This window comes from Sander lucioperca, chromosome 16, assembly GCF_008315115.2.
Source record: "Sander lucioperca isolate FBNREF2018 chromosome 16, SLUC_FBN_1.2, whole genome shotgun sequence".
NCBI lineage: Eukaryota > Metazoa > Chordata > Actinopteri > Perciformes > Percidae > Sander > Sander lucioperca.
In genome coordinates, this window is record NC_050188.1 from 13,115,554 (window position 1) to 13,130,553 (window position 15,000).

A 15,000-nucleotide genomic window follows, 5' to 3' on the forward strand; every position below is an offset into this window, starting at 1 on the left:
TTGAAAATTGTTATCCCAAGTCTTGGCAATCAGGGAAAAACAGAAATAAACTCTGTATCTAACACAAATATAAAACTATTTAGATTTTTTTTCCCCAGAAACGTCTATAGCCTATGCCTTTATCCAAAAAGTTAGTTGTGTCATCTCCAATGCATTATCTGTCTGCTGTTAGATATCAGCAGGCCAAATCACACTCATTTCAGCCTCCAGGCTTCATCCTGGCGTCACTTTATCTATCTGCCAGGACCTCTGCCAGGCCCTTCAATACACACACACGCACACGCATATAAAGTAAATAAGACCCTCCGGTAAGGGCTCTCTATTCGTTGTGGTTTATTGGCCGACACGCTACACCGACGGGCTCATAAACAGCTAACGGCCCCGGTTCTGCTAATTGTGAGCAAAGTGGAATCTGCTGAGCGAAAGTGAAACTTTAGGGTGGGTATGAATCACGGAAAAAAAATCCTAATCACAATTATTTTGGTCAATGTTGAAATCACTTTCATTTACCACGATTCCTCAGTGACTTTTGGAAAGATTTTGCATTTATTGAAGTTCAAAAGCAGTGAAAGAGTTCAACAAATACACAGTGAAAACACCTTGAACTCATCTCGACATTTCCCTTCATACTCGTCCTGTTTGAACTTTGGTTTTTCATTCAGAATCAGATCACCAGGACAAAAAAAGAGTTTACCTGCAAAACGTAAAAGTGCAAAATAACAGTTTTTATTCATGACGTTGTTATTGTGATCGTTAGGAACCGAGATAGCGATCAAAATATGATTCATTGCACAGCCCTTGGATTGAATGTGTGTTTCTGTCTTTTGTTCCACAAGGAGAAAGTGTAGAGGAGAGACGGGAGGAAGAAAAAAAAACGTCCGTTTAAAGTCCTCGCCTCTGTGGGATCTGACCGAACACGGAGATCTTTTCCACCTTCGCTTCAAGTGCTACTAATCTGTTCATCTTTGGAAACAATCAGCTTCAACTCCAGTGGTGGAAGAAGAAGTATTCAGATCCTTTTACTTCAGTAAAAGTACTATCACCACACTGTAAAAAATACTCTACTATGTTACTTAAAGTGCTCATATTATGTTCATTTTCAGGTTCATAATTGTATTTAGAGGTTATATCAGAATAGGTTTACATGGTTTAACTTTCAAAAAACACCATATTTTTTTTGTACTGCATATTGCTGCAGCTCCTCTTTTCACCCTGTGTGTTGAGCTCTCTGTTTTTGCTACAGAGTGAGACATCTCACTTCTGTTATATCTTTGTTGGGAGTCGCACATGCTCAGTAGCTAGGTAAGGACTACTAGCCAGTCAGAAGCAGAGTATGAGGGCGTGCCCTGACAGTACCTAGGTAAGGACTACTAGCCAATCAGAAGCAGAGTATGAGGGCGTGCCACGCTAGCTAGTAAACCTATAACATGCACAAAAAAGATATATAACACAATAAAGGAAAGGGAAAAAAGCCAAAAATCATAATATGAGCACTTTAAGTAAAAGTATTTAACACTCATGTTGTCCTCTAGTCACATTTGACCCGTTTTCAAAACTTCTATATCAGAAATATTGTTTTACAATTGCAAGTACTTGAAATGGTTTCAAAACAGTCTCCTGACTAAACTTTGACATGCACACGTCTGTGATTATCCATCAACATACGTTCCTCGAATACCAGTCGTAATAATTCATCATTTCAAAATTAGGTATAATTTCCTATAAATGAGATTTATTGACCACAAACTCCAAAAATTCTAGTGAAACTAGTGGTAATAAGATGGTGTTTGTGAAAAATAGCATCGAAAACGTCGGACAAAAGTGACAAAGACATTTTAAAAAGTGTCAAAAGTTCCAAAAAAAGGGACAAACATTTCAGAAGATGTGTCAAAATGTGTTCATTTTTAATTTGGACCCAGGAGGATAACAAGTGCATGCTCGACCAGAAGACAACATAAGGGTTAAGTATCATCAGGAAAATGTAGTTGAAGTATTAAAAGTAAATAAAAATCCTCCCATTGTAGAAAGTGTGAAGGATCCAAACAGTCTAATCATCTCAGCTGGACTTGTAGCCGTTATATTGTTGGCTAGTTTACTTTATAATAAAACATCAGATTTTATAAACTACATGTGTTCTGTGTGCAGTAATCTTAACGTGTAAAGTAACTAGTAACTAAAGCTGTAACAGATGAATGTAGTGGAGTAAAAAGTACAATATTTCTCTCTGAAATATAGCGAAAGTAGAAAGTGGCATGAAAAGAAAAAACTCAAGTAAAGTACAAGTACCTCAACATTTGGACTTAAGTACAGTCCTGGAGTAGATGCACTTAGTTACATTCCAGCACTGTTCAACTCCACCAAAACAAACGGCTTCAATCAGCTCAGATTTCTTCTTCTTTCCATCTTTTTTTTTTTTCCCTCCCTGAACAACCCGAGGAAGACTTTCCCCGCTCGGACCCCGGAGATGTTTCCCTCCATCCCCTCCCTCGTCCTGGTCCTCGTCCTGGCTGCTCCGGCCCTCCTGACCCCGTCAGCCTCCCGCCAGTTACAGGTCAGAGGTCAAAGGGCGCCCAGGGACACCAGGCAGGACTCCATCAAGGTGAGTCAAAGGGGGGGTGGCACAACGGGTACGGATACATAGAAAAACAGTGGTGTAGTCTAATGCATTGTACTAGGTATACTTTACTGTATATGTATGTAAGTCTTCTTTAAAACTTGACCTTTTCAGCTTGTAGCTTGATGGCTCGAAGTTTGTTTTTGGTTCCCATAGCGAAGGGAGTTTGAGAACGGCAACACACAGAGACTGGGCTTCATTCTTTGTTTCAGGTGGTTATCTCAGAAGGCTGCATCACTCAGGGGGAGCCATCCGATGTCAACCGGGGAGGTAACAGAACTGGTTTGAAAAACTATTGTCACTCCAAACAAACGTTTCCCACAACGTCATCATCAGTCGGGCTGGAGGGGGCATCTAAAGTTCAGTCTCCATCTCATCCCTCGTTTTTAAATCGTAACCCTCGCCAAAATGCAACCTAGGGTCTTTTTGTGAATATACCCGAGTCAAACTTTCGTTTAAAAGCATATTTAGCACGGAAGCGCCACTTTTAAGATTTACCGTGTTCTTGTTTTTGGGTCAAATGGCCTTTTGAATGGGAGTGCTAGCGGCACTTTTATGCTAGCCTCAAAATAGTTATTTTTAAAACACTAAGAAGGCTCGACACAACATGAGACTTTGCTCCAAGTATCACCAGGGTCTCTACACCTTAACGAAAGCGTTGACAACATTGTTTGTGTACCCAGAGTTTACTAAAAAAGGTCTTGAACAACTCTCTGTAGCGCTTGTTGTTTCCGGCCACTACCACCTCGGCAGTCAGAACGAGTCGATATCAAAACAAGTAGCCACAGATTTAGGATATCCCTTGGTAACCGGTGTAGTTAAGGTGTAGAGACCCTGGTGATACTTGGAGCAAAGTCTCATGTTGTGTCGAGCCTTCTTAGTGTTTTAAAAATAGCTATTTTGAGGCTAGCATCAAAGTGCCCCTAGCATCCCATTCAAAAGGCCATTTGACTGAAAAACGAAAATACGGTAAATCTTAAAAGTGGTGTGTCTGTCCTAATTATGCTTTTAAATGAAGGTTTGACTCGGGTACATTCACAAAAAGACCCTAGCTTGCATTTTGGCGAGAGTTACACTTTAACCCAACCTGTTGGTCTCCCAGGTAAAGAGATCGACCTGACCCCCGGCTCGCCTCTGATCCTCACCCATAAGATCAAACTGGTCCCGTCGGGTTCAGGGTCCGGGTCTTGTGGTTGCGAGGCGGACTTCGCTGCCCTGCGCGAGCGCCTAGAGAGGCTGGAGAGGGAGGTGTCGTCCCTCAGGGAGAAGTGTGGAGGAGCTGAGGGAGGCTGCTGCACCTCCAAGGAAAGCAAAGGTAAAACCATACACACCGTCATCTCACTATAAATCAAGGTGTGTGTGTGTGTGTGTGTGTGTGTGTGTGTGTGTGTGTGTTTTCAGCTTGCTGCCCAGTGTGATCTCAGTCTCCCACGCAGTACAGGGGGCGGGGAGTTGATACATCCCTAGAAAGTTCATTGATTTCGGTTCACCGGTGTCCTGCCAAAAAGTGGTCATCCGTCATACAAAGGATTGCTGTCTCCCTAGTCTCGCATAGCCAAAACAAATGATGTGATAAAGAGCATTTGTAGGAATAATAAGTTTATTTAATATAGCACCTTTTACAGCCAAAGTCACGAAATGCTTGATAAGAGAATTTCTTTATTTTACACCGGAGAAGAGGCAAGATAAGTAAGACTTCTACCGCCTCTCCCCTTCTTCTGTCGACACTTCCAGATGAAAAAATCCAGATGTTCCTGCTCCTGGTAGTCTGTTGCCTTATTCCTACAAGTGTTTGGCCGGCGAAGGGGCCCATAATAACCCTTAAACGGTAAAATGAACAAGCAAAAGAGAATAAAATGACTTAAATAACTTAAAGGAGAATTCCAGCGCAAAATGAACCTAGGGGTTAATAACACATGTGTACCGAGTCGACCGTTCTCTGGGATATGTTTTCATGCTAATCTAATGTGACCAGTTTTAGCGCAAATCGCTAATTAGCTTGTAACGCTAGTCATCGGGGCCACGGCTAAAGCAAAAAGAAATCGCTATTTCTACACCACTAACAAGGCTCAAAATAGCACCACACTTCCACGGTAGCATAATGAGGGTCCCTACATGTAAACCATGTACGGACAGTTTATTAAAAAGATAGTTTATAAAGACTGTAGCGTTCACGTAAACAGGCGGGTGCCATCTTGGGAAAACAGTGGCAACCAGTCGAATGCCAAACGCCGTGCTTGAGCTATGTTACTGGTTACTGGTTGCACGGCGTTCGCCGTTGGACTTCCTACACTCTCTGCCCCGACGACTAGCGTTATAAGCTAATTAGCGTTTTGCGCTAAAACTGGTCACATTCGATTAGCATGAAAACAGATCCCAGAGAACGGTCAACTCGGTACACGTGTTAGCCTAGGTTCATTTTGCACCGGAATTTTCCTTTAAAAACTTAAAAACAGACACATTTACAAACATGAGAACAAACACATCGGCCGCTTTTTAAAAGCGTCCACAGAGACCACAGATTGTGTCACAATAGGAAGCGCGTTCCACAGCGTCAGAGCGACCGCTCCAAAGGCTCGTCACCTTTTTGTTTTCTGTTGAGAGCGAGGGACGAGCAGGAAGACCTATACGTGACTCGTGATATATACGGATGGATGGAGCAGAAAGAGAGTTAACCCCTGTGTTGTCTTCCTGTCGACCATGCAACTTTTATTTTTTTTGGTCGTAACTATAGCTTTGGTCGTTTTTTTTTTTTTACACTTTTGTCGTTTTTCCAGATGTTTTTGTCACTTATATTTCAATATTTGTCACTTTTCCCTGCTTTCTTTAAGGTTTTACGACATTTTTGGCGCTTTTTTCCAATTTTTTTGGCACTTTTTTCGATGTCTGTGTCGATTTCTTCTGCACTTTATTTGTAGTTTTTGTTTTTTTCCCACATTTTTGAAGCTTTTTCAACGTTCTTTTATAAAAAAAATTTAAAATGCTTTTAAATTGAATAAAACACCCAAATTCAATGAAAGTAGTGAACTGATCATTTATTTTACTTGTGAAGAGCATTGTATGGAACCATCCACGTTACTTTTTTTGGCAATTTGGCTGAAAGAAACCCACATTTTGTGATATAGAAACCTTTTGAAAATGGGTCAAATTTGACCCGAGGACAACAGGAGGGTTAAAGACATCAAGCTGCGCCGGTCCACTTTAAAACCTCTATAAAATATGAAGCAGAGCATTCCCTCAGATCAGTAATTGTAAAAACATGAATCGATATAATAACGCGGGGTCTGACTCACAGTTCGCAGTCCATTTATTTCTCGTCTGTCATCTCATCCTGCTGCGACTCATTCAGACGCAATCTGCCCGATCGTCTGCACATGTCTTTGTTTTCAGCCGATCGCATGAGTTCACATTACTTCACTGCTTCCCCTGTTCCACTGACTCATCCTGCACACACACACGCACGCACGCACGCACGCACGCACGCACGCACGCACGCACACACACACACACACACACACACACACACACACACACACACACACAGGTTTGTGGCACTATCTTTGTGGGGACCCGTCATTGAAATAATGCATTCCCTAGCCCCTTACCCTAACCTTAACCATCACAACTAAATGCCTAACCTTAACCCTTACCCTCACCCTAACCATAACCTAATTCTAACCCTAATCCTAAAACCAAGTCTTAACCCTCAAACAGCCCTTTAAACTTGTGGGGTCCAGCATTTTGGCCCCACTGAGCTGTCGGGACCCCACAAGTATACTGGACTCCCGGTTTTTGGACCCCACGAATATAGTTAAACAAGCACACACACACACACACACACACACACACATATACACACAGCATTACAGCGTGACCTCCTGCTGAAGCCGACAGATGACAATTTTAAATTCTGATTATTTTTATTTTTTGAGAGAATAGAGCAAATTGAGACTCTCATACTGGCAGTTTCACCTTTTTTTCCCCTTCTAACGTGGACCAGTGCGGCAAAGATGAATCATTTAATCAATGTTGTCAACTTTTGATTTGTTTTGATAATTCGATACTCTGCAGCTTGTTAAATGTGAGTATGTTCTAGTTTCTTCTCTCCTCTGTGACAGTAAGCTGAATATCTTTGAGTTGTGGACAAAACAAGACGTGAGGACCTCATCTTGGGCTTTTTGGGAAACACTTGATCCTCATTTTAGAGACCAAATAACTAACCGGTTGTTGTTGTAAATAAAATAATCAACAGATTAGTCGACAGCGAAAAAAGTTGCAGCCCCAACGTGCTGTGCTGTCAGTTTAATTACTTTTGACAGATTTACGTTACAGTCAGTCCATCACTCACATCCTCTGTCAGAGTGGAGCTGACCTCAGGATTGATCCCATTTTAAACTGGCAGCGCTCAGAGCATGAGCTAAGTGTGTGTGTGTGTGTGTGTGTGTGTGTGTGTGTGTGTGTCCTCAGCTCACTGTGCCAGTGTGATCTCAGTCTCCGTCTCCTCCCAGTGCAGTGCAGCTTCCCTCCACCCTTGTCTAATTAGTCGAAACAAGGCTGCGTTACACTCTAATGAGAGAGGATTAGACCTCCAACCATCACCCCCCTGAATATTACAGAAGGAACAGGAGACTGTCCCAAATAATTCAAGACATGTTTCAAATTAACGTTGATTATGAAACTGCAGCAAAGCAAAGCTTCTGTCCCGGCCCTGGTGGAGCCCAGGATGAATTTTAGCTCTACTATTTGTGAAGCTATAAGAATAATAGTACAACACTGTACACACACAGCAAAGAATAAAACAAACTCTAGAGCAGTTCAGTTCCAGTTTAAAGGGTGTAATGCCCAGTTCAGACCAAAGATTTGCGACGAGACAAGTTTAAACTTGCAGCTACTTACAAGACGGTGTATCATCTCCAGAGAAACGACTCTGTTTTTCCGTTCTAACTTCCAACTTTCAGGCTTTTTTGTAGCTGGATATCATTTGAAGCGTCCATAAAATATGAACAAGGATAGTGATAGTGAGATACTTGCTACAGCTGCATTTCTAGTAGAGATGAGTCGGTGAAAACAATGTTTTCTCTGATTCACTGCTTTGGTCTAACGCCGTTCCCTCTCTTCAGTCACTCTCTAGCTCGCTCCAGAACATGTACCGTGCCCATGGGCCCAAAGCTATGCCATTTCCACCAGCTGACAGTTTGTAACGTAGAAATAAAATGGATTATGGATCATTTTTCATTCTATAGTTTGTAGCTGACTTGAGCAGCTGACTTCTCTATTGGCTGTTGAAACAGGAGACGTCTCTTACGTTCCAAAACCAGCCTCTGGAGACTCGACCAGCTGACTTCTCTATTGGCTGTTGAAATAGGAGACGTCTCTTACGTTCCAAAACCAGCCTCTGGAGACTTGGCCAGCTGACTTCTCTATTGACTGTTAAAACAGGAGATGTTTCTTACGTTCTAAAACCAGCCTCTGGAAACTCGACCAGCTGACTTCTCTATTGACTGTTGAAACAGGAGACGTCTCTTACGTTCTAAAACCAACCTCTGGAAACTCGACCAGCTGACTTCTCTATTGGCTGTTGAAACAGGAGACATCTCTTACGTTCTAAAACCAGCCTCTGGAGACTCGACCAGCTGACTTCTCTATTGGCTGTTGAAACAGGAGACGTCTCTTACATTCTAAAACCAGCCTCTGGAAACTCGACCAGCTGACTTCTCTATTGACTGTTGAAACAGGAGACGTCTCTTACGTTCTAAAACCAGCCTCTGGAAACTCGACCAGCTGACTTCTCTATTGGTTGTTGAAACAGGAGACATCTCTTATGTTCTAAAACCAGCCTCTGGAGACTCGACCAGCTGACTTCTCTATTGGCTGTTGAAACAGGAGACGTCTCTTACATTCTAAAACCAGCCTCTGGAAACTCGACCAGCTGACTTCTCTATTGGCTGTTGAAACAGGAGACGTCTCTTACTTTCTAAAACCAGCCTCTGGAGACTCCACCAGCTGACTTCTCTATTGACTGTTGAAACAGGAGACGTCTCTTACTTTCTAAAACCAGCCTCTGGAGACTCCACCAGCTGACTTCTCTATTGGCTGTTGAAACAGGAGACGTCTCCTACGTTCTAAACCCAGCCTCTGGAGACTCGACCAGCTGACTTCTCTATTGGCTGTTGAAACAGGTGACATCTCCTACGTTCTAAAACCAGCCTCTGGAAACTCGACCACTTGACTTCTCTATTGGCTGTTGAAACAAACAAAGTGTGAATCGCTTCAATATTTTGGTCAGTTTAGTCACCTTTTTCATTGAATAAGACTCAGAGAGAAACTTTGAGAAGAAGGATAATGGCACGGCTTTCCTGTGTGTAAAAATATCCTATACAAGTACAACGTTGGCTGCGTTATGTTTGTCACCTTCATAAATTGCTCTTGAGAAATTCTATGTTTACTGGTTCTCCCAACTATTAGATGAAATTTACGCCCATGTAAGATGTGTCTCTGTGTGTCCTCTCCCTTGTTTAACCCGTCTGTCCCTTCTGCTTCAGGTGCAGGCTGCTCCATCAAACCAGAGATGGGCGAGTGTCCCAACGAATGCAGTGATCAGGGTCGCTGCGTGGACGGAAAGTGCGTCTGCTTTCCTGGTTTTAGCGGACCCGACTGCAGCCAGTCCAACTGTCCCGGAAACTGCAACGACAGCGGACGGTGCGTGAATGGACAGTGTTTGTGCGACCCTGGCTTCACCGGTCCCGACTGCTCGCAGAGAGGCTGCCCCGACAATTGCAGCAACCGCGGCAGGTGTGTGGACGGGAAATGCGTGTGCGACAGCGGCTTTACCGGTGCGGACTGCTCTGAGGACTCCTGTCCAGGAAACTGCAGCAACCGGGGGCGCTGCGTCAACGGAGAGTGTGTTTGCGATGATGGATTCAACGGTCCCGATTGCTCTGAAAGAACTTGCCCAAATGACTGCTTCGACCGCGGCAGGTGTGTGGACGGTAAATGTTTGTGCGACAGCGGCTTCACCGGCGACGATTGCTCTGAGAAGTCGTGCCCGGGAAACTGCAACAACAGGGGACGGTGCGTTAACGGAGAGTGCGTGTGCAACCCTGGGTTCACCGGACCGGACTGCTCAAAGAAGGCCTGTCCGGATGACTGCAACAACCGCGGGAAGTGCGTGAACGGTAAATGTGTGTGCGACAGCGGCTTCACCGGTGCGGACTGCTCTGAGAAGTCGTGCCCGGGAAACTGCAACAGCAGGGGGCGCTGTATCGACGGAGAGTGTGTGTGCGACCCTGGGTTCACCGGCTCGGACTGCTCAAAGAAGGCCTGTCCAGATGACTGCAACAACCGCGGGAAGTGCGTGAAAGGTAAATGTGTGTGCAACAGCGGCTTCACCGGTGCGGACTGCTCTGAGAAGTCATGCCCGGGAAACTGCAACAGCAGGGGGCGCTGTATCGACGGAGAGTGTGTGTGCGATGATGGATTCAGCGGACCGGATTGCTCTGAAAGAGCTTGCCCCAATGACTGCAGCGACCACGGCAGGTGTGTGGACGGTAAATGTGTATGCGACAGCGGCTTCAATGGCGCGGACTGCTCTGAGAAGTCGTGCCCGGGAAACTGCAACAACAGGGGACGCTGCGTTAACGGACAGTGCGTGTGCAATGCTGGCTTCACCGGGGCGGACTGCTCTGACAGAGTTTGTCCCAACAACTGCAGCAACCGCGGGAAGTGCGTGAACGGGAAGTGTGTTTGTGACGTGGGCTCCGCCGGGCCGGACTGCGCCGGCAAAGGCTGTCCCGGTAACTGCAACAACAAGGGGCGGTGCGTCAAAGGGAGGTGCGTCTGCCGGCGAGGGTTCACTGGAGCGGACTGCAGCCAGTGTGAGGACGGCATGACCGGACCCAACTGTGACACCGGTGAGTCAAAGCCAACAAATTACACAATCTATTAGGGGTGGGAATCACCAGAAGCCTCACGATACGATATTATTGCAATATTCTGTGATGTATTTCAATTGATTACCTTTTTTCCAACTTCAAATTTTTCCCAGTTTCAAAATGATGTCCCCAAAAGGAAACTTCTCAACCTCTGTTTTATCTAAAAAGATAAATTTCTCTGTTTGTTCAACTCACTTCAATTTCATTGCTGCAAAATGGGATTGTCAAGCAGAAAAACTGACCCAACATATATAAGGAGAACTGTCTGGAATGGGACTGAGTATCGCCAGTGATTTCCTGAATCGATTGGACTCCATTTCCATTTCGATATCATTAGGTTGGGGAAATTTCAGTTACAATACCAGTTTGTCTGCTGTAAATTGTACAAGCAAGAAGTGACCCTCAGATATATTTTCATAATGCACAGGGTTGATTTTTACATTCAGAACTGACCCAAAGATTGTGGATGGTTATACATCCATGTTGAAAAGGCAAATATTTCGGGATTTCATGAATCAATATCAGATCACTCTAACAGATGGATTTTTAAATGGAGAATTGACTATTTTAACCCAAGTACTTTTACTTGAAGTGCTCATATTGTGCTTTTTGGCTTTTTCCCTTTCCTTTATTGTGTTATATATCTTTTTGTTCATGTTGTAGGTTTACAAAGTGAAAAAGCCCAAAGTCCACCCCAAAGGGACTTACCATCTCCAACAGAAAACACTGTTCACAAACTGCTCCAAACAGCTCTATTGTAGTCCAGCCTTTACTTCAGAGACAAACGTGGTCACTTTGGAACACACGTTATAATGCTCGCCTAGCTGCTAGCATGGCACGCCCTCATACTCTGCTTCTGACTGGCTAGTAGTCCTTACCTAGGTACTGAGCATGTGCAACTCCCAACAAAGATGGTACAGAAGTGCGATGCCTCATTCTGTAGCTAAAACAGAGAGCTCAACACACAGGGTGAAAAGAGGAGCTGCAGCAATGTGCAGTACAACAAATATATGGTGTGTTCTGAAAATTAAACCACATAAACCTATTCTGGTACAACCTCTAAATACAATTATGAACCTGAAAATGAGCATAATATGAGCTCTTTAAGTAGCCTAAAAAGTAGGGGTCGACCGATACTGGTTTGTCAAGGCCGATACCTTTTATTAGTAGTTAATGAAACCGATAACTGATATTTGGAACCGATATGCATTCACAGTGAAAATGAAAATCTTTAAGTCAGAAATTAAGATTTTCGAATGTTACAAACTCCCAACACAAAACTTTGTTTAAATGCTCTAACCCTTGTGTTGTCTTCCCGACGTTTAAATTAAAGCTTTTTTTTTTTCAACGTTTCTTTTTTCGTTTTCATCACTTTTTCCGACGTTTTTGTCACTTTTCCTGATTTTTTTGTCCATTTTTCTTGTAACTTTTTTTCGATGTTTTTGTCAATTGTTTGCCTCCAATTTTTGAAGCATTTTCTGACATTTTTGTTACTGTTTTCAACGTTCTTTTGTCCTTTTTTTGTTTTTTTTTCAAATGCTATAAAATAGAATAAAACACCCAAATTCAATGAAGAGTGTACTTACTTGTGAAGAGCGTTGTATGGAACCATCCACGTTATTTTCTTTGACAATTTGGTTGAAAGAAACCCACATTTGTGATGTAGGAACTTTTTGAAAATGGGTCAAATTTGACTCAAAGACAACAGGAGGGTTAAGCAATTGTTCAATAAATGAGAAACTTTGAACATAATCCCCAGTAAGAGAGAGTCAGATGGGGGGGCGGGACATTAAGTCCGACTCAGTGGGGAGTGAAATCGAAGCAGAGGGACAGACACAGAGCTGGAGTCGAGCCAAAGTAGAGCACTTCTTAATCCATTAACTTTATTGGTTATCAGGCAAATAAAATGCTGATACAGATAATCTACAAACTGCCAAAAAAACGGCCCGATAATCGACCAGGGCCCATAATCGCTCTATCCCTATTAAAAAGTACTTCAGAACAATTCAAGGAACTTGTACTTAACTTGAGTATTTCCATTTTCTGCTATGTTATATTTCTACTGCACTACATGTATCTGACAACATTAGTTTATTTTCTGATTCAGATCAATAATACCAAATATAACCAACAAATAAATTATGTAATGTAATAAATTAAGATAAAACTTTATTGATCGCAACAGACTATGAAGTAGCTCCGTTGTACATGGAGCTAAAAATACCTAAAACAGAAATGATTTACGTTAATTTTTATTTTATTTTTATTAGTTTTTTTTAACCTGGCAATAAACATGTCATAAATGTTCTTTTTTATTTTAGTTTTAGTTAACTATAATAACCCTGAATCTGATCCGATGGTCGTGTGACTGAGCCGTTTGCTGTTTTGTTTCTGTTTTTTGTCGTCGTTGCCGCGGTTACGTTAGCGCATTAGATTGTCTGGCGGACACAGGCCACGTGTGTGAGAGTGTTAACCACATGTGTCAAACTCATGGCCTGCGGGCCGAATCCGGCCCCCCTCGCACGTATTGATCCGGCCCGCATATAACTTTAGGTTCACAATGAATTTTGTCCCGCCTAGTTGTGCGCCAAGCCAAAAACGTATATACGTATAGACCTTTTTCACTGCAGACATGTTGACATGTCATAGTAGGAGAAGCACAGGTGTATTCAAAAACATTAGGAGATTCCATTTAGGAGAGGCCCTGGTATGGTGCATGCTGACCCACTGAAATAGCTTACTGGGTCACTTGATGGAATTGAGCCATCGTTAAGGTTATCAATTTCAGCTGTGCTTTTCCTACTATGACAAATAAAAATGTATGCTGTGAAAAAGGTCCATTACGTATTTTAAACGTGTATTTACGCAACACTCATAGCAGAATTTGGCAGATTTGTCGACTTTGAGACTTAGAAATTCCCCCCAGAAGCAGAGAGTTTGTACAGTGGCACTCATACGTTTATGAACCCATGCTAAAGTTGACTAAAAAGAGGAATACAAAAACATCATTTGGAAATTGATCTTAATGCCTTAATTAAAAGAATTAGTAAAAATCCAACCTTTAAGGACACCAATTTTCGTTGTGAATGGATAATGTATCGTAAATAAATAAATGTTCTTCCTTAAAATACAGGGGGCATAAGTTAGTACACCCCTATGTTAAATTCCCATAGAGGCAGGCAGATTTTTATTTTTAAAGGCCAGTTATTTCATGGATCCAGGATACTATGCATCCTGATAAAGTTCCCTTGGCCTTTGGAATTAAAATAGCCCCACATCATCACATCCCCTTCACCATACCTAGAGATTGGCATGGGGTACTTTCCATAAAATCATCTCTCAATGCAAATCAAACCAACTATTAGGCTAACTGAAATAAAACCATGCCAATCTCTAGGTATGGTGAAGGGTATGTGATGATGTGGGGCTATTTTAATTCCAATGGCCAAGGGAACTTTATCAGGATGCATAGTATCTTGGATCCATGAAATAACTGGCCTTTCAAAAAAAGTCGGCTGTGTGGTAGCCTGCTTTTAAAAATGTAATCAGAATGATTGTTTTCCTTGACTTTTGCTGACTATTTAAGGGCTTTATGTCGACCGAACTGTAGTAAAAATATATGGGACATGCAATCATACCAGTCAAAAAATATTTTACTTTTTCAATTAAATAAAAGCATGCCAATAAACTCTGTCTGGCCCTGGATGTAATTTCCTTGTAACAAAAAGAAGATCTAAAGCTGCAGTTTGCAGGAACAGAAAGTGTCTGCAGCCTGTGTGCAGAATGCGCAAAAACCTTATCTGTTAGGGGTGGTACGGTTCGTGAAAAAACATCCGAACCGTTCAGTTCGCTTGTCTCGGTTCGGAGCGTGTGTGTGTCGCACGTCGTCAGTACACTGTTAATGTGCACTAACCACTTACTGCCATAGTGCCCACTTTTGACACCTATGTTAAAACACTTACCGGAAATGACGAGCGGGATGAGCGTGACGAACGCAACACATGGCAGCTGATTGGACGAATGCGTCACGTGGTTCTTGCTGCTCCCGAATTTCAAAACAGACTCTAATGGCGTCTCGTTCTGAATACGATCTTGTATTTTATGAAAATAGTTCACCGAAACATGTTTCTGAAAACATTTTAAGCGAGAAATAGGCCATGCAGTTGCTGAATCTCTGTTTTTTTGATCGACAAAGGTCAGTTTAAAAGATTTTTGTCAGATGTTGAGAGGCGGCGAGCCGAGCCGACCGCTCCTCAAGTGGAGTGTGGAGTGCTGCAGGTCACGTCACATGCAGAAATGACAAGTGGGAGAGATAAGGAACGCTGCCCGGAGCTGGAGTGTGCGCCAGCGTCGTATATAGTCTGGTGTGTGGGAACATTTTGGAAATCATGTTACAGATGACAGCGGAAATCAAACAATAGATAGAACTGCCACTGTGTGCATGTATTGTGCAAC

At 42.8% G+C, this 15,000-nt stretch overlaps 1 protein-coding gene across 2 annotated transcripts in view; it reads left to right on the top strand.

Moving 5' to 3' along the window:
- Positions 1-2,443: 2,443 nt before the first annotated feature.
- Positions 2,444-15,000, top strand: part of LOC116051687 (tenascin-X) — a 55,898-nt gene continuing 43,341 nt past the window's right edge. For both annotated transcript variants that reach the window (XM_035992874.1, XM_031302231.2), the window contains exons 1-4: positions 2,444-2,599; positions 2,827-2,884; positions 3,717-3,929; positions 9,157-10,524. In XM_035992874.1, coding sequence (XP_035848767.1) covers positions 2,465-2,599; positions 2,827-2,884; positions 3,717-3,929; positions 9,157-10,524 — 1,774 coding nt within the window. In that variant the 5' untranslated portion in view covers positions 2,444-2,464. The remainder of the gene's footprint in view (positions 2,600-2,826; positions 2,885-3,716; positions 3,930-9,156; positions 10,525-15,000) is intronic.